Source organism: Anas platyrhynchos, chromosome 2, assembly GCF_047663525.1.
Source record: "Anas platyrhynchos isolate ZD024472 breed Pekin duck chromosome 2, IASCAAS_PekinDuck_T2T, whole genome shotgun sequence".
Taxonomy (NCBI): domain Eukaryota; kingdom Metazoa; phylum Chordata; class Aves; order Anseriformes; family Anatidae; genus Anas; species Anas platyrhynchos.
Genome location: NC_092588.1, coordinates 88,670,805 through 88,695,054, shown reverse-complemented (window position 1 = coordinate 88,695,054; position 24,250 = coordinate 88,670,805). Strand labels below are relative to the sequence as shown.

General features: G+C 39.1%; 1 protein-coding gene across 1 annotated transcript in view; it reads right to left on the bottom strand.

Annotated features, from left to right (window-relative positions):
• The window catches only part of ANKH (ANKH inorganic pyrophosphate transport regulator), a 99,520-nt gene that overhangs the window by 3,572 nt on the left and 71,698 nt on the right, over nt 1-24,250 (bottom strand). Inside the window, exons 7-9 of the mRNA XM_027451625.3 lie at nt 22,074-22,166; nt 18,172-18,267; nt 77-206 (exon numbers count right to left, since the gene is read on the bottom strand). Coding sequence (XP_027307426.1) covers nt 77-206; nt 18,172-18,267; nt 22,074-22,166 — 319 coding nt within the window. The remainder of the gene's footprint in view (nt 1-76; nt 207-18,171; nt 18,268-22,073; nt 22,167-24,250) is intronic.

Sequence of the window (24,250 nt, the reverse complement as noted above, 5' to 3'; positions counted from 1 at the left end):
CGAGTCAGACCCTATAACCACACCTCAAAGTTGCATTTGCTTGGAGGTTACAGAGTTTTTGTTTTCTTGTTTTTACCTGGAACTGGAAAGAAGGAGAAGATGCGCAAAGGAACGACGCACAGCTCTGCAAAAGCGAAGTCTACTCCGATTATGTCAACTAAAATCTTCTCTGACACGTTTGGTGTCCAAAACATCACAAAACAGAGCTAGGAAGGAGAGCCAGAAGAACAAAATTAAGAAAGGTTTACATTTCAGAACAGAAGCACAATAAAAGACAGGATCTTCTCATCTAAAACATTTCTTTACTCTACTGATGAATCATTTTTGGTATTAAATGAAGGAAGAAGGTGGATACAAAGTAAAAATAATAATAAAAAAAATTAAGTTTACCTTTCTACTGTAGCATGAAAGGATTAAGGTTTTCACCATCACTAAATCAGGCATATTTTATCATTAACTTTTAATCACCCTCTTCAACTGTTATCCAGGGCTTTTGCCTCTTTGCACAAAGACCAATGAAAGAAAATAAAACTTACATGTTAAGCAACAGTCCTGACTCAACAGGTTATGAAGCAGACACAGTAAAAAATAACACACATATGCAAGCCTAACAGAATATTGGTTTGCTGTGCTTGGATTCTAATGATTCAGATGTTATGGTTCAGTCTGACTGTAACCAATAAGCAATTGGACGTAGGGTTTTAGAAGACTCTTCAGAGAGCCACCTGAACCACCACCAATTCCCGACTTCAGCTTAAATCGAGGGTGCTGAACCCTACAAAACTTACAACCAACTTTATTGTTCTCAACAAAGAGTGGAAAACAGATTCTTACTTATCGCAGATCAATCAAAAATAGTGGAAAATAAACAATAGCATACAAAGCTCATAAACAGAATGAATTTGTGTTAAGAAATGTATTCAAAGCAATGTTTTTGCAACAATTTAAACAAGTTTTCAATTATTTAAATTTAGTAAGACTCTAATGTACACACAGTGTATGTATGTTCAGTTTGCATTCAAAGACACAGACCACGTCAGTGTACATAAGAACCATGTTCATTTCAGAAGCATTTCATGCTCTTCGGGTTCCTCCCATATGCATATATAAATTTTTTTTATGGTGCCTGCAAATAGTTGCACTTGAATGGTCTTACAAAAACAGGAACGAGCTTGATTTTTACAGGACTTGCGCTGGTTGAGATACCCATACTCCTGAACAGATTATCAAATGTTTTTGTAACTAGACATTTTAGCTACTCCGACGTGCAGAGATTTGACCTAAATCTAAGATTAGGAGGTTAAACACAGTGCTGATACTAGTACCATTAGTGTGTAATACACATAGCCATGCAGACATGGTGCCCTCAAGGCCAGAAATCCACCAGATCCTGTCATTTGGAGTGTGCTGTTTAATCTATACACGAAAGAAAGCCTGCATAAAAAGCATGCAAGAAGTAATACAGCTGTAGTACATGCCATTTAATCTTTGGGTCAATCCTAGGTCCATGCTTCAGTCCAGACTGAGGGACCTCTTGGCAGCTGGTGGTTTCAGCTTTGGTTTGAGGCCCTCACCAAAGACCAGTACCAACAGCCCTTGCAGGACTTTCTTCTGTAAGAAGGGGTGCCAGAGTTCAAGTATAAATCCCTACTCTTTGATATTTAATGTGTTTTGCCAATTAAAAAGCGATTTATTCCTGTTATTTTCCCAGTAAAACAGATGTTAATGAAGCAAGTTGAGTGAAGAGGGCAAAACTCAGACTGATAAATGCTCTATTATTCCTCTGTCACATTATAAGCCAGTGTGCCAGGTAAATTACGCACATCAGCACTCTTATTTTTAATCCTATAAACTAATATCATACTATCTAGCTCTTTTCTTACTGTCCAGGTGTTACAACCATACACGTTCAGATGGCTTTTAAAGCTGGTCTTTGAAATCCTACCACCTCCACGACAGCTGGTATTTCACTCCTGTTCTTTGGTCGTATGCCAGAGATTGTCCTCTCTATTTAGCCTAAAAGTATCCAGGCCACAGAAGTTTCTCAAGGTCTGTCACGGAGCAACCTGTGGGAGGTCTCCCAATCTGCCAGCCAATGCAGTGAACAAAACACTTCATGTTCCTGCCAAAACAGTATTTAGCTTTCTTCCCTGTTTCTTAGGGTAAGAAACAATTCTTATTCTCATTTTACTTTATTACTTTGAAGCTATCTTGCAGTGTACTTCCCTCGCCTAGCCAGAGAACAGTATGTGGAAGAAGGTAAGAGTAGAAGGCAAATGAGCTGAGCAAATTTTTTTTTCTTCAGTCAGCATTTCTCTCCCCCTGCCAAACTACTGGTATAGGGCACAACTGAAGTGCAGGGGACACTCTGGAGCAGAGAAGGTTGTATGGTTGAGGATCCAATTATTAAAAAGTAACTGTATAGGGCAGAGCAAATTCTTTCACTGCCACAGACATCATTAGGCAGATTGCAGTCATTTACACAAGCTACCATAGAGGGAATATTTCGTCAAATCTATTTACAAAGTCCAATTAAAAAAGAAAATAAATAAATAAATACGTCCACTCTTCAACTGCAATTTGCTGTTTTCATGAAAACGAAGACCTTTATGCTGCTTGTACTACCCTATGCCACTAGCAACCCACCAAGCAGTGTGGTTACCCCCACTGCAAGACTCCATACATTTATGCTAAATAGCTAAGTTTGTTCACTGCTAGCAAACAGCAAATACAGCAGTCCTTCCTTCTTTGAACAGGTATTTGAAACAGCATGTGTGGTTAGGCCAGCAAACAAGTGACCAAAAGCATTACTCTCCATCCTGTTTTCTTTGAAGTTAAAGCTTGTTTCTGGCCCCTGCAGGAACAGACTCAGTCTGCAGCCAACTCAGACAGAAGGAATGCCAGTTTGCCAATCAGGGGTAATGACTTACACCCAGCTGGTATGCAGGCATCCCTCCTCAGCTGTTGCAAACTACAGTCCCACCCCCATCAGCAGAGCCAGTGCTGGTAAATGGCCTCAAAGAGCACTTCTAACACAGCAGTTGGTGGGTAAGGATCGTAGTGGTTGCTACCCTCATGAACAAGCAGTTTCAGGAGGTGAGCTAAGGTAGCAGGAGGGCAGCCTATCTATTTCTCAGCATGCTTCTATTTTTTTTGTTTGTTTTTAATGTTGATGGCTAATTTCACTTTGCTAAGAGATTCCTCTATGTCATCTTATGAGCAGATGATTTCCTCATTACCAACAGTGAACTAAGCTTCAAGAAAATAAATTAATGCTGTGTATTATGGAAAACCTCTGCAATTTTTTTTTCTAGAACACTTGAAGTCTGGGAAGTTTCTGTATTATATCAAAGACATTCAAAATGTAGTGCAAGAAATTAAACCCTGCTTCAGGTAAACAGTAACACTCTGCATACAGAGTAGGCAAGGTATTTTGTCTACAGACAAGATATGTTAAAGTAGGATGGAGTCATAGCTTTTTGTGATGCTGAGAGTTGTGATTATGTTGGTAAAGAGTAAATAATTCTCAGAAAGCAAAGTGGAGAAGAGAGACATATAATAAATGATGCAAGTAGTCAGTGAAACAGCGTGGTCCATCCATCTGGGGATGGGATCTACTGGAGGAAGCAGTTACAACTCCTTGGGGCTCAGATCAGGAAATGCTTTAGGGAACAGATTTACAACCTGTATTTCTCCCATCCTTCTCTTAGGTAAGCATTCCGGTTAACTCCTTCCCCCCACCCCCCCTTATGCCTCTCTGTGTATGTCTGCAAAGTTAAAAATAGAATAAACAGGCTTGGGTAAGGTTACATTTATAGCTTAATTTAATCTAATCAAGAGGCGAAGATGAAACATTAAGAGCTTTGGCACAGACTAGCAACGTGCATATTTACACCCTGCAGCTTCAGGCTGTGACGGCAGTTGACTACAATGCCTGTGTACAGTAATGAATGTCGTACTTAGGAACTTACCAGCTGAACATCTTAATGCTTTGCAAGTAAGGATTTTTCTTGTGGAATTCTAGCAATGGAAATGACTTCATTTTTTTTTTTTTTTTTTCTCTTATGGTATGAGCAAAGGATGATATTAAAGCTTTTTATCATTTAAATGGACCTTCAACTAAGAAGTGACAAACACTTCAAAAGTATAGGAAAGAGATACAGGCAGGAGCACAGAACACTAAAGAATATGCAGGTCTGAGTACATGTGGTAGCATTTATTATGGTATTATCTCTGTATGAACATTAGTCTGAAAATTTCTGAAAATGTTTTAATCACTTCAACCAATCTGAATGGTTGTGCTATTGGGTAATGTGTCTTTAACTGGTCTAGGGCGGTGAAATTTGAAAGACTTGATTAAAAATGTCAACTTAGAGCTGCCTGAGAGTCAGTACAGCTGTTCTAGATGAGATCAAAGCTCCAGCTAGATTAGTGTTGTCCTCCGGGCTAAATGTTGCTGGGGATTGCCTGAGGAAAGGGCACAGAGAGTGGGGAAAGAGCAGAATACATGTAGGAGATGTCCGTCCCCCAAAGTATGGTCTGAGCTGCTGGCAGCTACAGCTTTAGGTATTCCTTACTTAGGCACGGTATTTCCAGAAGTACATTTGACAGCAGTGATGTACCTTTATCCCATGCAGCATTATGTTGTGTATACAAAATACCTAATATTGGTGTTTGTTTTTTTTTTTTTTTTCAATTTAATTGTGCATTTTTTAAAAAAAAAAAAAGGACAAGCAAAACAAAAATCAAGCCCTTTCAGTAATGACTTGGACCCTCTCGTTAGGTACCTGTGCTTACTTCCATGTGGAACCTTGCTCTTCTCAGCTAGCAAAATCACTGTCCAGGCGTACTGGAAGATGATACATCGTGGCACATCAAAATTTCTGCTGTCAACAAGCCTGACAGAATGCATGGAATTTTTATTGCAGCAGGGGGAGTACAATGCTGCTAGTGCCCAAACTTACCTTTAACCTCTTCTTAAGCATGCTACATGTATTTGACTTGCATAAATGACTGACAAAAGACTGTTTATGATACTCTGTCAGATGCTGCGTGCACAAGTTCTCTTGTTTTCAAGAGCTACCAGCATTTGGCCTTTTCAGAGGTCTTATGTCTCCTGGAAGCTATTTCCGTTCATTCCTGTTGCTGACAGGGACTACTAAACCTCAGAGACCCACTGCATAATGCATGATAATATGTTATGTTAATACATGCTATTGCCATGTGTGTAGTAATCTGCAGGCTGCTAGATTAATTTGCTTTTAGGCGTTTGTGGAGAGCTGTGTGTCTTTTGGGACATTCACTGATAAATATAAGGATAAGAGTATTCTAGTGAGCTATGAACAGTATAGTACAGCTAGGCTTCAGTGCAACCTTTAGTTGGAAAAAACAACGCTTGATGACACAGACATGATAAGACTCTTTCTCAGAAAGAGGCTATGAAACCTAAAATAAGTATTTTTTTAAAAAATGGATTATATATACACCAGCCTGGAATGAGAAAGGAAACATCTGCTCAGTGTTGTTTTGAAGCAGAAAAATGAATTGTGTTTCATCACGGAAGTATGTTTTGCGGGTTAACTATTCCATCCCCGGTTAAATATGTTATCCCTATCACTTCTTGAACTTGATATGTTTGCAGAAGTGGGGCTGTCTGAGGAAGGTGTTTAACTGTCCAAATATTGTTCTATGTATATTTTGAAGATTGCATCTTAAGGAATTTAACCCAAACCTTGTTCATGACCTCTTGTGACCTCTTATGGTACGAGACACCCAGTGAGGGCTGAATAAATGTACTTTACAACTTATTATGCATTTCAGCTTTGAATTGTATCTTTGATTTTTTTTGGAACAATATTAGTTAAATTTATCAATTTTATTAATATGGAAGAATGCCACATGTTTTTTGACTTTTGAAGTGTGCTATAAACAGATCTAAAAGGTACCCAGAGTCTTACATAGTCCGATCTCCTGAACTACTAAACATCTCCATGGCCTCTGCCTTTCTCATACAAACAGAGCTTCTATAATTGTATCTCATTAAAGAGCCTGTATCACTCTTAAGGGATGAGCTGTTCTTGTAGATATGTTTGCAGTCAAAAGAATGTCCTGTTCCAACTCGAATCTGCGTGGATAAACTGGAGTTGACTCCTCTGATCAACATTTAATTTGCAAGATTTTGGGGGGTAAAAAAAAAACACCACCCAATTTTGAGCTTAGTGCTGTTCTTCTGGCCATTATAAATCTATACCTTCACTGACCTTGAAACTTTAGTCCCCTAAATGTCTGTGTACCAGGACTTGTTTCAAAAATTAACTCTAGCATCTTAACATTACAGAAAATAGCACTCTTCTTCTGTATGTTTATCATGGACAGTAAAAAAAATAATTAACTACTAGTACTGAAGCAATGGCAATAGTTACTGTAAATTAGTTACACCCATCTTCCAAGCTCTAGTTGGAATGTGTTTTCATGTTGAATGTAGCTATGCAACAGAACACAATTTCCTAATACCTCCTGAAGCACTCATTCTACCATGCAGTTTCTCAAGTAGTTGAACATGAAAAATATTCAATGGGATTCTTATAAAGAAAAAAGAAACCCAACCACTTATCAATTTACAAATAAAGGTTTATAAAGGTTTTCATGTTTTACTGTGGTCAAAAATATATATATATATTTCATCATAAAGACATTATTCCCTGTTGACAGGAAATCATGAATGAGTTTAAGATGAAAATAATGAAGTGGTAAAAGCCTCCTGTCTTTACAGGCTTGTTTTTCAAGCATACAGCTACAAGCTATCATCAAATTCTTTGGAAGTTGTGCAGAAATTTCTGTGCATGGTACAAGATCAGAGGCCAACGTCACTGGCTTGCTATGGAAGCTTGTTGCATACCAAACCTGGGCTCCTAACAGAACAGGCCTGCAGAATCCTATCCCATGTGGGCTGCACATCATGTTAGAAAGCAGTTTTCACCCAGCCCCTGCAGTTTCGAGGGGTTCTCTGATGCCTTTTAGGAAAAAGAAAGTGTGATCAGTCCAAAGGGAGGTGATTAAGCTTCTCCTTATACAACAAGCTGTTGGGATATAACATGGTGATATGCTCGTTTGTCTTTTAATTCTGAAGTGGACTGGAGGGTTGGTCCTTTTCTTCAGTATAGTTTTCAAGCCCTGATTGGGTAAAGCTCGAAGGAAGATCTGCCCTGACCTCACAGCTGACCTGCTTTGAGCCAGAGGCTGGGCCGGATGAACTCCTGAGGGCTTTCCAACATGACTAATCCCGTGATCCTATGAAGCAAAAAGCCTTAGATCTGTGTGCAGCAAAAATGTCAGACCACAGACATATCTGAAAGCTGTTTATCAGAATGGTAATGACTTGAATCACAAAGACATTCCCTTATAGCAATTACCCCTCAGGTACCTGCAGGTCAGTATAGTTTTCTGTGAACTTTGTTTTCTGTGAAGGGTGTTGTAAAGCAGAAATCAGCTGTCATAAAATTTGCCAAGCAGCAGGGGGAGCACAAGAAACCAGACCCTGCCTGCAGGAAAACTGTAACTTCACATCTAACCCTGGAAATAATTGATTTCTGCAGATTTAAGTCTTCCCCTGCCTCCCCCAACTTTTCTTATAATTCAGAGTGATGAAGCACATCGTTCTTCAGAAATAAAGCTAGGTCCAGCAGCTGCACAATACCCTGATCCTCTGACAGCATTAAGATGATGGCACATGTACCTCCCCACCAACTGCTGCTGAAAATACCTGGGTAGTATTTTTCAGGCAGGGTTGGGTCACTGCAGCATTTAAGATAGTCATTGTATTGGCCTGTTGAATCCTGCTGTAGTTTTTACAGAATGCAGAATGATTTACCAGGCATAGCGACGCCTTAAGAAAGCTTGAACAAACCAAAGCTGGCAGATTCCTAGACTCTGAATACTTTTGACACAACTTAGCCATTTTCTTCTGTCCTAAATTTTCTGCAGCACTTGCTGCTTCCTATCATGGTTACAATGCTTGAGCAGAAACATGCTGCAGGGACAATTTTTGACCCTTTTCTGCTTGCTCCAGCCATTCATGCAGAATAGACTCTTTGTGTGAAACCTGAACAATGATGAAGAAGACATCAGTCTCCACTTCACTGAACCAAACAGAAATCCTTTGTTCCAGAACAAAAGCTCAGTGCGGTACCACGGATGGGACAAGGCCCTTGGCTTGCTCGTGAGGATTTTATAAAGTCAGCTTCTGGTGGTCCAACATCTTCCTGAGTAGGCAGGAATGCTTCTGTTCATGTTGTGTGAAATGATCTTTACTGAAGCAGGAACTAAACCTGACTGAAAAGGTAAAAACCTTCTTGAGTGACTGTCAGCCAATATGTCATTTCCAAATTGTTATATTTGTGCCAGCAGCCTGAAGATAAAAAAGCATCTGGGAGTTCAAAGATCAAAATTAAAAGCAGTGAAAACAAACTCATTCGCTGGATGGATGGCATTATTCTGAAAGCTGTCCTTGGCATGCATATAATGGTTGATAGTAAAGTAAAAAGAATGTGGATTATGTCTTAAAATTTGTTGGTTTTTTTTTTGTTTTTTTTTTAGTGTAAAGATCCTAGATAGGATATGTGATGTCTCCTCAATATAATGAGGCTGTAATTAAGCCATTGATGAAATAAGGCAGGGGAGTGTGGGGGAAATCTGTTCCTTTTTTTTTTATTGCCTTTTTTTGTATACTCATTAGAGATAATGACGATGAACCCAGTCACCCAGAGAATTTCAGATACTGGCACTGTCAGCAGCTGGGGTTGTGTCCTCCGAGGGGGACCTGGTTCTTACTGTGACATTTCTTCCTGCAGATTTTACTGCCTCAGCTCTATTAGCCCATGACTCGTAGTAAAGCCCGGTTGCAACCGTTGATAAAGAAGCAATGCAGAGACGTAAGATGAAGGCCACCAATAAAAGATAGGAAAAAATGAATGAACCTTGAACAAAGTGGCCTCTACAATGGCTTAAACATTTGGCTGCTTTTTATCACACTGCAAGTTGCAGGTATATACGGTGGCAGCAAAATGTGATTCTGACGTACATTTCCCTTCATTCATCTTTAAACTTGGGATCAATAACTAAGTGGAAAGTTGAGTAACACTGCACAGTACTTTGATTCTACAGAAAATGTAATGTTTCTTCAAGCCACTCACTAACCATGACTAAGTCCTGGTTTGTTATAAGAAGGTACTCCTGAAAGCAAGCAATAAAACATGGGAACAACTATCCAGAATGGAGAAAAACACTGCAGTGGATCTTTAGCAGTATGAAGTGGCAATTAATTATTCTCCCAAGCAGAGAAGAAGATATCTGGGGAAAATCTGTTAAGGAGAGTTGTAAGCATAACCTTGGACAGCGGAGGATGAACCACTGCTTTAATCTGGACAAACCAGACAATGTACTATGAAGTGCAATTACTATACATTTTGTGCAAGAGGAATGGGGATAAGAAATATTAAACTATGATTTGATAGTGTGATGCACTGAAAAAAAATCAATTATTTTTCAAGCTATCTAGTCAGCTTCTACAGAGTAATTTGTGCTGTGTAATGTTATAATTTGGGTCAAGCATAGCGGACACTGATAATCTCACAGATTTTACTGCCTGCATGAAAGAAATCAACGTAAGTGACTCCTGTCTTCCATGGTGCAGCCAACCTGTTTCTTCTAGTAAGACAGAAACTACAGAGTAGTCAAACCCTAATAATAGGAGAGATTAATATGGTTTGTAAATGAGTGTCTCATTCCATTCCATTTTTTCAGGAAGAATGTAGAGAATCTAAAAGGCCAAGGAAGTTTAACTACCGTATTTTCTTTTCAGACTCTGGTACTACTCCCTCAATCATGACTCATAAACTCATGAAAAAATGAGGCTTCGTCAACTTCGGTCAAGTTGAAAGTACTTGTTCAGCTGCTGGGCTCTCTTGCACCTTCACTGCAGAAGGACTACATCCTTGTCTTTCTCTTTAGCATTAAATATCTTCATATCTTCCTTCCCTCCACTTTTCTCAATTCCTCACTTGGCCCTAGTGGGCCATCTTCTGAATGTCTCACATCAGTCAGCTACACAAGAGTGGAGATGGGCTAGTGAGAAGGTTTCAACACTGCATACAGGTTAGGAGTAAAGCACTAAAAAGGAGGAATGCCTAAAATAAGGACCTCAGCAACCACGGCTTTGTTCTGAAAATGCTTTGTTCAGCTTGTGAACTGAAAAAACAGCATTAGGAGCCTGGAATATATGTAACTATTAAAATGATAGAAGTTGCAACCACTGAGCAATTTTCTCTGGTAGTAACCCTCTGCCAAACAGAGGAAAACTGTTGGCATGAGCCTCAGGGAAATAGAAACAGTAGCCCTTGTATTCCTTTACAGCACCTGAATCATTTGAAACCATGCCAATGAGGCATCAGATATTTGCCTGAATGACTTTTGTGTGAGAAGGATGAAGGAATAATGGAATAAGAGCCCTGACAGTCTCTTGCATTGGTCAGAATTTGCAAATCACTTTGCTCTACTCCAGACTGATCTTTACCAAACTTAATCAATTGTGTATATGGAAACTTCCTCACTCTGCTAAAATGCACAAAGGTGAGGGCATAAATTCCAGCATTTCTGTTTCTTTTTGGTACCTGACAGTCTAATAGTGATTTCACAAAAATGGTGGTAACTGACCTTATTTTCTTTAGGAAAGGGAAAAAAAAAAACCAACACATTTTTGGTGAAAGTATGTGCCATATACACTGCTTGTAGCAAATACTATTTTAAAATACTTCTTTGCACACCCTCTGGCTACAGTGATGATGCCTGAGGCAGCTAAAAATTAAAGCTAATCTCCTGCGAGGTCCTGAATGCAATTTACTGTCTCTCAGCCTTGAAATAAGACCTTTGAGGTATTTGGTCTTCAAAGATGGAAAGAAAGCAAAGTTCACAATGCTTTTGTGGGTATCGTGACTCATTAAATGCATTCACAGTGGCTAAATGTCAGTCTTTGTGTGATTCCAGACATCAAGCACCAAGAGATGCACACTGCAGGGAACTGCAGTGCAGTTGTATTGAACTATGGACACTCCCCTTCTGCCTCCACGAGGTTTCATGAGTGAAACTTTTACATGTTCCTTGGTGTTTCTTGATACACAACCTTAAGTCACGTTACCAGTCACACAAGCTAAGGATGCCTAGTAAGACATCAGTCAGTCTCACTGCAGAGACACAAACGGCTTTAACTCCTGTCCTTTACCAACAAGTGCTTTATGTTTCACAGTTCAGCAGGAAAACATAGCTGGAAACATCAAATACACTAGTTTCTTACATATACAAGAGCTGTATACTCTGTATACTTCGTAATGTGGAAAATAAAAGGTAAAAGCAGAAAACTATATGAAATGGTGTATTTATTAAACTACAGATTGAAAATTTGAGAAAACTGAAAACCAGGTAGTTCTCGGTGCACCTCACAGGAAAAGATCAGCTGCAGGACTGATGCCTGGGAATCCAACTGGATATTAAACATCTATTAATAAAAAAAATCTGGTATATGCAAATAATCAGAGTGGGACCTGGTCAATAAAGCAATACTACTGCAGTGATATACTGAGTTGGTATGAGTTGATATGAGCCCACTGAGTTCACCCACGTGGGCTCCAATTTTATCTGTCAGTGCCTACGTTTTAGTGGCTGGTGAAGCCTTGCTGATCAAGGACAGTGGAGTCAGCAGATGGCATCTACTTGGCACTCCACAGTTCCTAGATGGGCAAAACCAAATCCAAAGAAGAGGACAAAAAGTTGGGCATCGGGAGTTTCCTTTTAGACAAGGCTTCTCAGCCTGAATGAAACATGGCTGCTTCTCTTCCACAGCAATTGGTTCCAAATCTTTCAGAACTAAGAGAGAAGCAGAAAGCAGCAACTACAGAGTCCTGTATTCTGTACTTTCATTCTTTTATGTAGGGATTTTTTTGTTGTCACGCTACCTGCCTTATTCTTGATTAGGGTTTTCTTCTTGTCTCCTAGGTGCTTGTTGCTTAATTATGATAACAAAGAACATGATGACTGGAGATTAGTCAAATGATGGGACGGTCTACAATAAACTGTCATCAAATGGCACAGAGAATTTCTTTCTCCCCTCTTCAGAGCTGAAACTACATTATCCCATCACAGGGACCCAGCAAAAGAAATCCTGTGGAGCCCCTTCTGCCGTTTTAAGGGGTCTTTCTATTGGATCTTGCAGTTAAAGACCCTGTGGTCCCCAGAGGTCTGTCCCATTTCTCTGTTCATGGGCAGGGTGGAAATAAGAGATGCACAGGCAAATATGTTAAATGTTGCATTTTAAAACCTCTGATGGCTATGTCATAATATCATAATATTTATACTTATAATTGTATATAACTACAATTCTACATATAATTATATTGTATAATTGTATATAACATATAATTATATACACAAAATACATATTTATAATTATATGCACTGTATGTTACATTACATAAAAAGTGAAGAGAAGTACCAGCTGATGGCAGTTTATGCTGCTATGCTACCAGTTGTGAGCACTAGAGACCTGACACAATGCTTGCTTGTTGCTCTTCCTAAGGGGCTCCTAACTTCCAGCAAATCAAAGAAACAGACAGTTGCCAATAGCAGCTCCTTAAATTATAGATGCTGATCAGCAAGAGCCCTTAGAGTTCATTAAGCATTTTTCCCTGTCAAAAGACTAATCTCAGATATGAATCTAAATGTTATGTTTTTTACAAAATTAATGGAATATTTTATTCTAGAATACAAAAAAGGTGGCCTAGTGTATGATGTAGAATGTAATACTGAAAGTATTACATTTTAAAGCTATTATTAGACTCCTCAAGTATGAACAAACCTGGCTGTTCAAACAAAAGGTGACATCCTGATATATATTGATACACACATCTTCAGCTCTCAGGCCCAAGCATATGAGCCAATAACCCAGCTGTTTGCTCCTAAGTATACTAAATTTAAACTTCCATCACAATTTAAATCTAATGCAGGTTACCTATCATTTGAATTTGGTTGTCATGACTCAACTGCTGCATATCAATTTGTACAGCTTAAGTGCCTGAGCCTTCATGTTAATTGAAACTTCATGGCAATTTTTTCCAAAATAAAAAATAGATTTAATAGTTTTGTTAGTCTGTGACTTATAGCACGTAAATCTGAAATGTGTAAGCTTTGCATAAAACACAATACATATATGTGTGTAAATCCGAAAACTTTCTCCCTCTATCTTTTAGCCTCCTAGAACAAAATGGAATGAAGAACCAAAGGTCAAGCTTAAACATCGGAATTGTGTTTCTTAAGTGGTGCCTGCTAATTAAACATACTACGGAGTTTTTATGCAATTAGCTTCTCCCCTTACTCACCCTTGTTATTCACATAATCTACTGTTTTCCCTGTTTGTCCCTATCTGCGTCCGCATAAAAAAATTTGAAGCAGCACCGACATCATTTTTATAATAGCACTGGTGCTATTATACTTAAAGCTGTAAAGAGCTTTGAGCTGTTCCTAATAAAACAAACGTTAAAACTGATACTGCTCAGCTCTCCTGCTGTGCATTAATTTGGTGACAGACAGATGAACGTGGCATGGTGTGCACAGCATGCCACCCTTGGCACCTTAAGCCTGTAATATTGGTAAGGAAAAAAATGAGGTAAAAAACCCATAAAGTGCTCAAGAATGTAAAGATGCAACTGGCAGTATGTCTTAGTTAATGGGAACCATGCAGCTGCCATATAGGAACCATACTGTTGCTATTCTGAGAAAAACCCTTGCTGAAGACTAGTCCATTTGCTGTTACTACTGCTGTGTAAGTCAGGGTTGCTTTAAATAGCTCACTTGTCACATAGCCCCCTCTACACACATCTCACAAGAGAATGCTCTCTCTGACAGAGCAAAGCTTTACTGCAGTGGAGAAGTGCAATAATTTACCACTTGGAAAAAATATCTGGGGATTTCTGACTGTACTGAGGCTGACACATCCTACAACTGAAGGATGTGTGGTACAAGTGCACCAGTGTTCATTATCAGGGGTCCGTGTCTTCACTTAGTTTACAATTCTACAATGACCTCAGAGCTGATGCCTAGGGTCATCTAAATAGGTCAATCACTGAATCAAAATGTTCAGCTCTTCAACAGCCTTATCTAGCAATGGCAGTAAGACTGGTATTTGGAGCAATAGCTCAAATACAGAAAGAGGCATTTTTGCCTGAAGTGTCTTATGACAATGAAATAATAAATAATGGCACGTGGTGAGTAAATTATGAAGCATATTTTATCTTCTAAAATAAGAACCAACCACTTAACTGTATGAGCAAAATTCTTCAGCTGAGTCCCTCCCATCTGCTATATAAATTTTACATTCAATGTCATAGCTGCACAAAATATGACTATTGGAAGGAGTCACTGCGTGCTTACAACCAAAACCACATCAATATGACTAATCATATCAGCTCTCTTACATATTGGAAGTCCAATTACTTCTATTTCCAGCCTTTAAATAAAATGGCTTATCTAGAATTTTTTCACTAAGCAATACAGCTATTTTCCATTTTTTTGAAAAAGCACTTTTAATACCAGCCTGACACTTCGAAATCACAAGACAGTACATATGATCACACTCAGCAGAACACATTTGCACACTGCCCAGTCAGCTTGGCTAGGCTCAAGTGTAGCCTTTCATATCCTATGAAGATTTAATAAAAACAAACAAACAAACAACAAAGTTATGTTTCTTAACAGAACTATGCATATTTTCTTCTTTCTGGACAAATATTGTCACCATCAAGGGTCAAATAATGCATCTGCTGTAGTAGGTTTGGAGTCTACAAAATAGCAGGTCTCCAATGACTGGGAGGTTTCCCAGGGTTTTACACTGCATGACTGCTGCTCACATTAAAAGTTTGATTACTATCCTTTTATCTATTCATCTTCTGGAATCCTTCTATAGATCATCCACTGAAGAATGGATTCATATGACAAGTCAAAGTATCACTCTTGTTTTCATCTCTTGGCCAGTCTGGATGACTGTTTCCCACTTTCCCTCTCATCCTGACCAACAGGATGTTATTAACAGTGATGCCACTAGTCTGACTGCTGTCCATTGCAATAGAGCCTCTTCAGGAAAACAAAGTAATCACTGATGGTCATGGGAGCTCAGCTATGGTGGTCATCTGATCCAGTTGTAACAGAAAGAAATTTGAAGTCCAGTTCCTCACAACCTACAGCACATAACTTGAGTCGTACCAACTTCCACAGAGGTTGTGCAATGAAGCATTTCTATGATTCTATGATGCAAGTCCCGGCTCCTGAACCAAAGTGTTTAGAGCTCCTGTGTCTACTTTTCCCCTCTGTCCACTGACAAGTAATCCTATGAATCTGTCACTACTATGCAAAAATAGACAGGACAGAAAAATCTTGGGACCTCAACAGCACTTCTGGAATTTCAGTGCAGATGAATCTCTCAGGATAAGCTTAAGAAAGAACCACCCTTGAGAGTAATACGGAGAGCTTTTGAAAAAATATCCTGTGAAGTCATACAAAAACCTAACAGTTGTGATTAAAAATTATTCTGCACAGAGAGGTGCTGGTAACGTGAGAAGCTCATGACCTACCAGAAGTCAAGTATGTTAAGTGCCCATAAGGGTTAAGAAACCCATCAGTTCAGAGAAGGCTTTGAGATTGAAGTAGCATTCTCAGAAAAAAAAAAAATATATAGAGGAAAGCTTTCCCCTTTGTGATCTCTGGAAATACTAACTGATTTCCAGGGAGGCTCCAGCTGTAGAGAACACAACTTTGGCCACCAACAAGAGAAAACCTCAAGGTGTGTGATGGGAGATGACACAATAGCTCCAGGAAATCTTCAGACAATGCCCAGTTCAGTGGAGAAATATGCCTTTGTCCATTACATGCTGTAGGAAATGCAAGTTAGAGCCAGAGCTATTGCTTTCTAAGCTAGGTGAAAAAAGAGTCAAGCTTAACTCTAGGAAATGGACAAAGATGCCATATTGGCTCATGCCATCCTGTGTTTGATGGGGGCCAGCTGTAGCTGGCTGGGGAAGCTTATAGGAAATAAAGGACAGAAGAAATCTCTGAATTCAGCTACTGATGGATTGAGTTACTTAATTTCAACTATGAAATGGGCACTGCCCACCAGCCCCATCTGAACCTGCCAAGGCCCAGGCTCCCACAGCAGCCCCAGGGCCACCTGCCCCAGTGAGGCCGCAGCAGGGTCGGGATGCAACTCTCCACAGCCCTGTCCTGCCCGGCCATGGCCCCTGCCCAGCTGGGCCCATGCCTGTGCCTATGGGCCTGGCCTCAGCCTGGTCCCAGCCCCATGGAGGTGCCCCATGCCCAAGGCTGCAGCTGTCCCAGTGCCCCCAATGCCCTCGTTCTGGTTGGGCACTGGGCTACCCAGGGAGACCCTGATGCCCCTGACAGCCTAGATCCATGGTGCCCTGACAGGAAGCAGATCAGGACTTCCTAGGACACCATGCACAGATCTGAAATCTCTGTCATGGACAGAGGTACACAAGTCCAAGCAAAGAGGGAAGGTGATGGCTTTACTAGGTCCCAGTACTAATGTAAATCTATCCTTGCATTACTATGCTATCATCTGCTCCATTATTTGCTGTTATACTCACTCACACACCCTGTGTGGTTTTTCTTCCACAACTACCCATTTGTTACTAGACTTGTGCAGAAACAGTTTTCTTAAAGATGTACTATGTGACTATGCACAAGCTGATCATTTGGAAATGCTGCAGATTCATCAAAATGTCATCCTGAGGCCTAAACACAACCCAGGCTTGTGGTCTGCACATATTTGTATCTGCATTACTTCTCATTTAACATGGAAAAAACATCACTCTGATCCTCCTTCAGAGCAAAACTCAATAGTCATCTCATGTGATTTTCCTTCCTCTCGAATTCCACAGCAATCTCCAACAAACTGGCAGCAGGCGCTGATTTCAGCTGGCACTCTCAGAGCATATGCAGCAGTTCAGCATTCTGCTGTACCTGTGCCCAACTACAGACTTCACAGATGAATTAAACAAAAACAAAACAAAACAAAAAAAAGCCTCTGATTTCCTACCTCTAATTCTGCACATACATGGTACATAGCACCTGACAGACCCTATTCATAGGATACCACAGTTTAATTTGTATGACCCAAATTGGATAGATTAAAACAAAACAACAAAACAAAAACTGTGATAATTACTGTAGTAATTTTAAAATGTTTGGTTATTTTCAACTTGCTTGTTATAAAGCAATGAAAATTGAATGGAAGTTTTAAAGGAGGACTAAAACGAAAAGGATTATAAATATTCCCCATAGTATTCAGGCCTTGAGTTATGGTTACAGAATCAATTTCCCTTTACACTTTTTTTTAATGTTAGAGTAGGTACTTCTAACTGAAATATCAGAATTGATCTCTCTGGATGGAGTATAATCACCCACACAAACCTAGCAGACTACAGAACTCAGACATCAGTTCTTGCAATTCTGCCCAGCTTAGATATGACTTTAGATCCTTTTGACAGAGTCAGCACCATCTCTGAGATTGCCCTTGTTAGCTCATTTTGAGAGTAAACAAAACCAGCTTGCATGAAAGCAGCCCTAGCGTGGAAGACTAGTGCCCTGTGAGACAGCAGGGAATGGCTACAGTAGTTTCAACATATGCTGCCCTTCCCATTATTCACAGCCAATTACGGATGCCAGGGGACAGGCTTTCATGCCATTTCTCAAGAGACAAATGCATTTTTTCATTTTCCTGATGAGCCATTTATCAGAAGTTTTGTTCAATAGAGAAAAGCAAAAAGAAAAGCAGATCTCTAGTATCTCTTTGCATATGGAGGCTGACGTGAAATGAAAAATAGTGAGAGGAATTAAACAAAATATCTCTAGCCCATAAGATACCTACTCTGAGTTAATGACAAATGATTTTCTTAGTACTTGAGTATTATGATCACATACCCTTCCCCAGATAAAAGCAACAGACTTCATCAGAAAACTCACCTTTCTTGAACTGCTAGTGCTTTTATCATTAGATATAGGAGATAATTTCCTGGTTTATATGAAAGACAGACAGTTGGAACAAAGGTTTCTTACCGTTAAGGACAAAGCCATGCAAACAAAAGTGAACTTCTTGATATGTGTCGCTGTGACAGTGCTGTTGGTGTTCACCAGTTTATTGCTGGGGTTATTCTACGGTGAGAGAAAGAGATAACAAGCATTAGTGTGGCTCCAGACTACTGGGAAGCTGACAGCACCAGGGTCATTCTGTTGTATCTGACTGTCTGTGTGTATACACGTCTTTCTTTGCTTGTTTGCTTTTTCATCCAGAGCTTTCTGAGTAAATATTTTCTGCTTAAACTGATGGTAACTCCTCCTATGGTCACTGATGGCTGAGTAATCTCCCTAGTTTTCTAAGGAGTAAGTCCTATTTAACAAATTCAGCTTTGGAAAAGAACTGTAACTCTTTCTAAGGAAACACCATGTGATTTTTTTAACCTTAAAGTCTGTAGCATGTTTTCACAGGAAAAATAGGATTTCATTCTCTTTTACCACAGAGTGGTACCAAATCCATATACACATGTAAACACCCTTACTGATCCAATTAGCCAAGCAGGTAATATAAACAAAGCTTCTGGAACAGCTGGCTCTGTTAATGTAGTTTAATGAACAGAACATAATTAGGACTATTAGATGTTCCACCTTGAACATGAGCCCTGTACTCATGGCAGCGAAGTTTTACTTAAAACAACAAAGACCCTTCTCCAAATGTCTAATGTACCAAATGAAGCTGAAGATTTAAAATTACCCTCAGAGAACACACTAACACAAACCAGATGGTCTGTGAAAGAAAAGGAAAGGATATCAAAAGCAGGGCACCATTAGGAGCCCTATAGCAATAGGGTGTTGGGTCATGTACCTGCATTTATCCCAGGGATGTTTGAGACACACCTGGCCGTGACCAAACTGGTAAGAATGGTACTATGAGATGTAGTACCACATTTATTCATCCTTAATGTAGCTCAAGTAGAACAGCAGTACCTGACACATGGTCATCTTACATTACTAAAGTTAATTGTAAGAGAAATAGGAACTTGCACAAACACATCTTGGGAATGGACAAAATGAACATAAGCTCTGTGAATGGTACACCATTTCATACACATCTGAGTAGTTGATGGAACTTCAAAACGTAAAGCTATTTAGTGATCAGTGCACTGATGGCACATGACAGCTTTACCATCTCAACTAAAAACCTGCTTGGAAGCTTCGGTGCATGAAAATGCTTGACCTTTGCATAGAGGCAAGCCAACTTAGAAGGAAGCTACTTCCAAGTCTTCCCTTTTTGGGAACAAGTTAATAAAACTTTCTGTAAACATTTTTTTTATTACTATATGATTATTTCTTGTGTTTTTGAAGAAATACTGTTTTACTGTTAGCTTTATGTAAATGAGGATGGGCCTTGCTTACTTCATGCATCAAGGTTTAAACAAACTGCTGCATAGCTCAACTTTCTCATAAGGCTAAAATGACAGGAAAAAAAGGCACATCTCAATCCAAGCATGTAAAAAGGCTGTGATGAAGGAGAAAGAGCTCTCATTCGTTTCTATCTTGCTGCTTCTAACACTGTCCTTGTTTGGCTCTGCCCTTCACCCTAACTCTTAACCACATACTCTTTATTCCCATCTCTTGCACGCTGCTTAGTTATTGAAACAAAACACCATGCAGATTATAGAGTAAAGAATTCCCATCTATTCATCAGTTCAATAGCGTTCACAAGTCCTCTCATAGTCAGTCAACTGTTCGCTCTGAAACAAGTGGCACAGTCCTTTAAGAATAATGGCATTATCACTACATAAAATAGCAAACAGAGTGCAGAACTAGAGCATTCCTGTTTCGTTTAGCAAATCAGGAGTACCCTTAAACTGAGGGCCACTACCAGGCCGTGAGGTTGCCCTGGACAGAGAGTTGCATAAAACACTGAAGCATGACTCAGAATCTCTTGTACAAATGTGATGTCTTACAAATGTGAATTTAAAAGTGAATTTCCCTTTGAAGACAAGAATCTCACTTGTCCAGTATAGGCATTGAAGAAGGGCATACTTTCTGGATCCCAAATCCCATCGGTCTGTTAAGGCAATTCAGTGTGCCTCTGATGGCCATCTGCATTACCAGTTTTCTGAGTGACTGACAAAAGAAAATGTTCACACACATGCAAACTGTTTCAACATCTGAGAATCAAAACAGGTTTTATGAAGGCTGAAAATAAAAGGAGGTTCTATCTCTGAGCAAAGCTTAGCTTAAGGAAACAAAGCTTGTGAAAGGCCTAGCGACACGTGAATGATGTGTGACCAGGTGTGAAACGCTTCTCACAGCAATCTAGAAAAAGCACTGTTTCTGGTCTGGTATTTATTGTCTGAAAGGCACAAGTGACTGCCAGAAAGAGATACCCTTTATACAGTTGCTACTGCAGTTAGCACATTTTAAGCCAAGTTATTCTTGAAACATGCAACTAAAATCACTATTCCATACATTTTTGGCAATTAGATCACTGGCACCTATCTGTGCCTTATCCTAACCTTTTCTTCCTCACATTTATTCCTCCAGAGCAGACAAATAACGGTCTAATCCTGTCACCATCTAAGTCAGTAGTGCATTCTCACAGGTAAGTGAGACCTGGATTTAAGTCTCTTAATTACTGTTAATTTCACAAGGCCGTAGTTTGAAAGAGATATGCACTTGATTGTAGCTCTTAACACATGTGGTTAGCAGCTGTGTTTCCTGTTCCAACCCATTTTTACCTTGCAGTCTATTAATTCAGCATTCTGCAGTTTCTTTTCAGCAGCATGACCTCTGAGAAGGTCTCTGTGTTGTCTTGTATCTGAGATGTCAATTCAGCTGTATACAGGCAAGTTAGGAAGTTATGACTGATGCGACTTTTTTATTTTATTTTAAATTTTCCTTGGAAGTACTGTGGATCAAATCAAAACGGTCTTGCTTCAGCTAAGTATATTCCTGAGCAAGCGAACATTATTTTTTCATTAATATTTGGAACCAGAAAGTTCGGTTGACATAACTAATTGGTAAATAAAGAGAAGGAGGGAAGATAGCATTTGACATTTGAACTAGACTATCATAGGACATCACTGTTCTTCAGACAACATATGGGCTAGTGAGTACCAATTTGAAAACTGAGCAAAACAGAGTCTAAACAAAATTAACTTTGGTTATATTTTTACTCGGCACACAATTCCAGAAGCAGTCCTTGCATTCTTATGTAATTACATGATTTGGCAACAAAAATCTTCATAGACTTGGTCAGCTAAGTAAATACTTCTAAAATTAGACATTATCTGTGTTTACTGTTATTGGAAGAAATAACCTTTTGTTAAATATTAATATAAGCAAAAGAACCCAAACCCATGTCACAGATAATGCAGAATCTGAATAACAGGCTGTCTCCGGAGCAAAGACACAAGCTCTTTCATTTTGTACTCTTTGTGAGACCTCATTTCATTAGCTATGAAGCTATGTCACAGTAAGTGAGGATTTTTTTTAAATCCTTAAAACAATAGCAACTGTCTATTCAAAAGGTAGCTTAATACCTTGCAACACAGAGTTAAAGTTAAAATCATAAATTAGACAACAGCTTGAAGCCACTGAAAAAATAATTCATTTAAACTAGGATTTTAAGAAAACCTTATCAATGGGACAAGGAACAATAGGTATCAAAGACAAAAGTAGAGAGAAACAAAACTATAGATGACCATTAGTACAGCCCTATTTAATCTTTGGTTGTTCTATTTTTTTTTTAAAGAAGCTATTACACATATTTACAGAGACATGAACTATCTTTCTTCATATTTGTTTGGCAGAAATTCCTCTGATATCACTGAAGCTTCCCTCAGATTGAAATGTTGTAACAGAGAGAAAGAGGAGGATCATGGATGTGAAATCACACTAGTGGTATTTACTACACTCCTAACATGGGCACTCACCTTGTCAAAAGCTGGGTATACTGCTCTAATTTCTGTCAGCCAGCCGTACGGCATGTGTCCCACAGGATAGGTAGCTGTCAGAATTGCCACTGCCTATGAAAAATTACAAGGAAACACAAACTTCAAATCTTTGAACAGAACAGTTAAACTAACGCAGTATGCCATTTTCCATGAATACTGCCACATGGACCTTGATGCAATGAGAAACGATGCAGGAAACTGGAAGCTCTTTGCTTCAGGACCACTGTCAGAGCAGCCATCATTCTGCTAGGCACTTGAAGCTTAGGAAATATATCATGCAATAGAGCTGTATTACTCAGCTTTGCCATTTCACTGTCATGCTGATACTCTGGGATGATAGCTACCTTCAGTTGGTGTGCGCCCCTCGTTCTGCTGAACACCTCCCTCCCACATTTCTCCCAGGTTATTTTATCTAGAGACACCTGAGCAGCAGAATGCGTTATGGCTCATATTCTAAGAGCCCTTCATCATATTTCATAAACTTAGATACATTTCACTTGGTTATTTGTATGTAAAATGCTTTAAGTATGACTGATTCTAAAGCAGTAGGTCTCTGTGGCTGACTGATGATGGGTTTCAAACTGACTGCTGTGGGGTTGGAGGCACTTATAAGAAAAACAAAAACACTCTCCCAACTTTGGTGCTAATCAATTAAAAGCAAAAAACAGACAAAATCAAATCCAGATGACCATTTTGATCATGAGAAACAACTCACTATCTGCAAGTTAAACTAGGTCCCTTTTGCATTTTCACAAGTACAGACAAGAGATACATCAGACATTAAAAAGTCCATATATTCATGCAACAAGTTAATTTGCACCCTGTGTTGTTTAAAAAAAACAGCATGGGAAAAAAACAGTCAAATCTACAGAGTGAACCGGAATAGAGGGGGAAAGATATTCTCTGCTAACCTTCTACTGTAAATGATGTTTAATGAAACTTGAAAGAGTAATTGGTTCAAAGAAAATAAATTGGAATTTTAAAACTGTACCCTTTTAAAATGCAATTTCCCCTCCTTATTGCTCTATTTTCATCAGAATTTCTATCTATATGAAAGCTAATGAGATTAAAATGAGGAATAAATAAAAGAAGAATATGAAAGATACTGAAGTTTCATTTATTTACATGGTGAAGTCCAATAAGACTGTGTAGATGCAGTAACCATTAAAGAAAACAATAATTCACCATCTAATTTGGTATGCTAAATTCCACTTGGATTAAGTTACTGAGTTTTTAACACTGATCATTCTTCTTGTAATTTTCACTGATTGATGGAATCCCAAACTACATCCACAAAAGTTTTTCTAAATGTCTAGAACAGAAGTATTTGACACGGGGAAGAAAACTCCCCATGAAAATCAACACCAAAAAAAATCACCATAATTGTGCTGGCAGTCTGAACAGGACCTGTGGGAGTAGGTCAATGCAAGTGGACTTGCTGTCCTCATGAAGATGCTACAGCCCAGCTCTTCAAAGGCACATCCTGGACACACTGAAATTTGCTGACAGCATTGAACAGGAGAACTATAAAACTCCTGTCTATAGTGATGTTCCAGACACTGATGTTATCTGTGTTGCCAGCACCTCCTTTTTCAGAGGCAATTAGTTTATAAATCAGGGAAAGCTGAAATGTGGCAATTAGTGTATAAAGACCAGCAAATCACCAACATGTATCTGACATGTTGGTGATACATGACATGTATCTGGAGACAGCCTAATAGCAACAAAGTGCAACAGGCTAGTCATGAAACATGATGCATCTAAAGTCAGATATCAACAAGAAATGCACAATTAATCTCTGCTAACCTGCTCTGCCTCCCCTTGTACCAAGACTGCTACTTAACACATAGACTAATCCCTGATTTACACATGTCGAAGTGCTAGGTTTCCTAAATTTTCCCTCCACAGTTGCTGTAGTCACTGGTAACTTTTGAGTGAGTGAAATATGTGGTATCATATATAACAAATTATTAGCATTGCTGAGAAAATATTTGTTAGGCATCAGCAATTTCAATTTTCCTTTTCATTTAGTATCTTATGGCTTTGTTTTTCGTAGAGAAAAGGTGAGAGATTTGCTAATGGCTATGTGGATCTACACCTCATCCCACTAAAACTGGCAGCAAGGGTCCCTCAGACTTCTTAAGAGAATAGGTCAG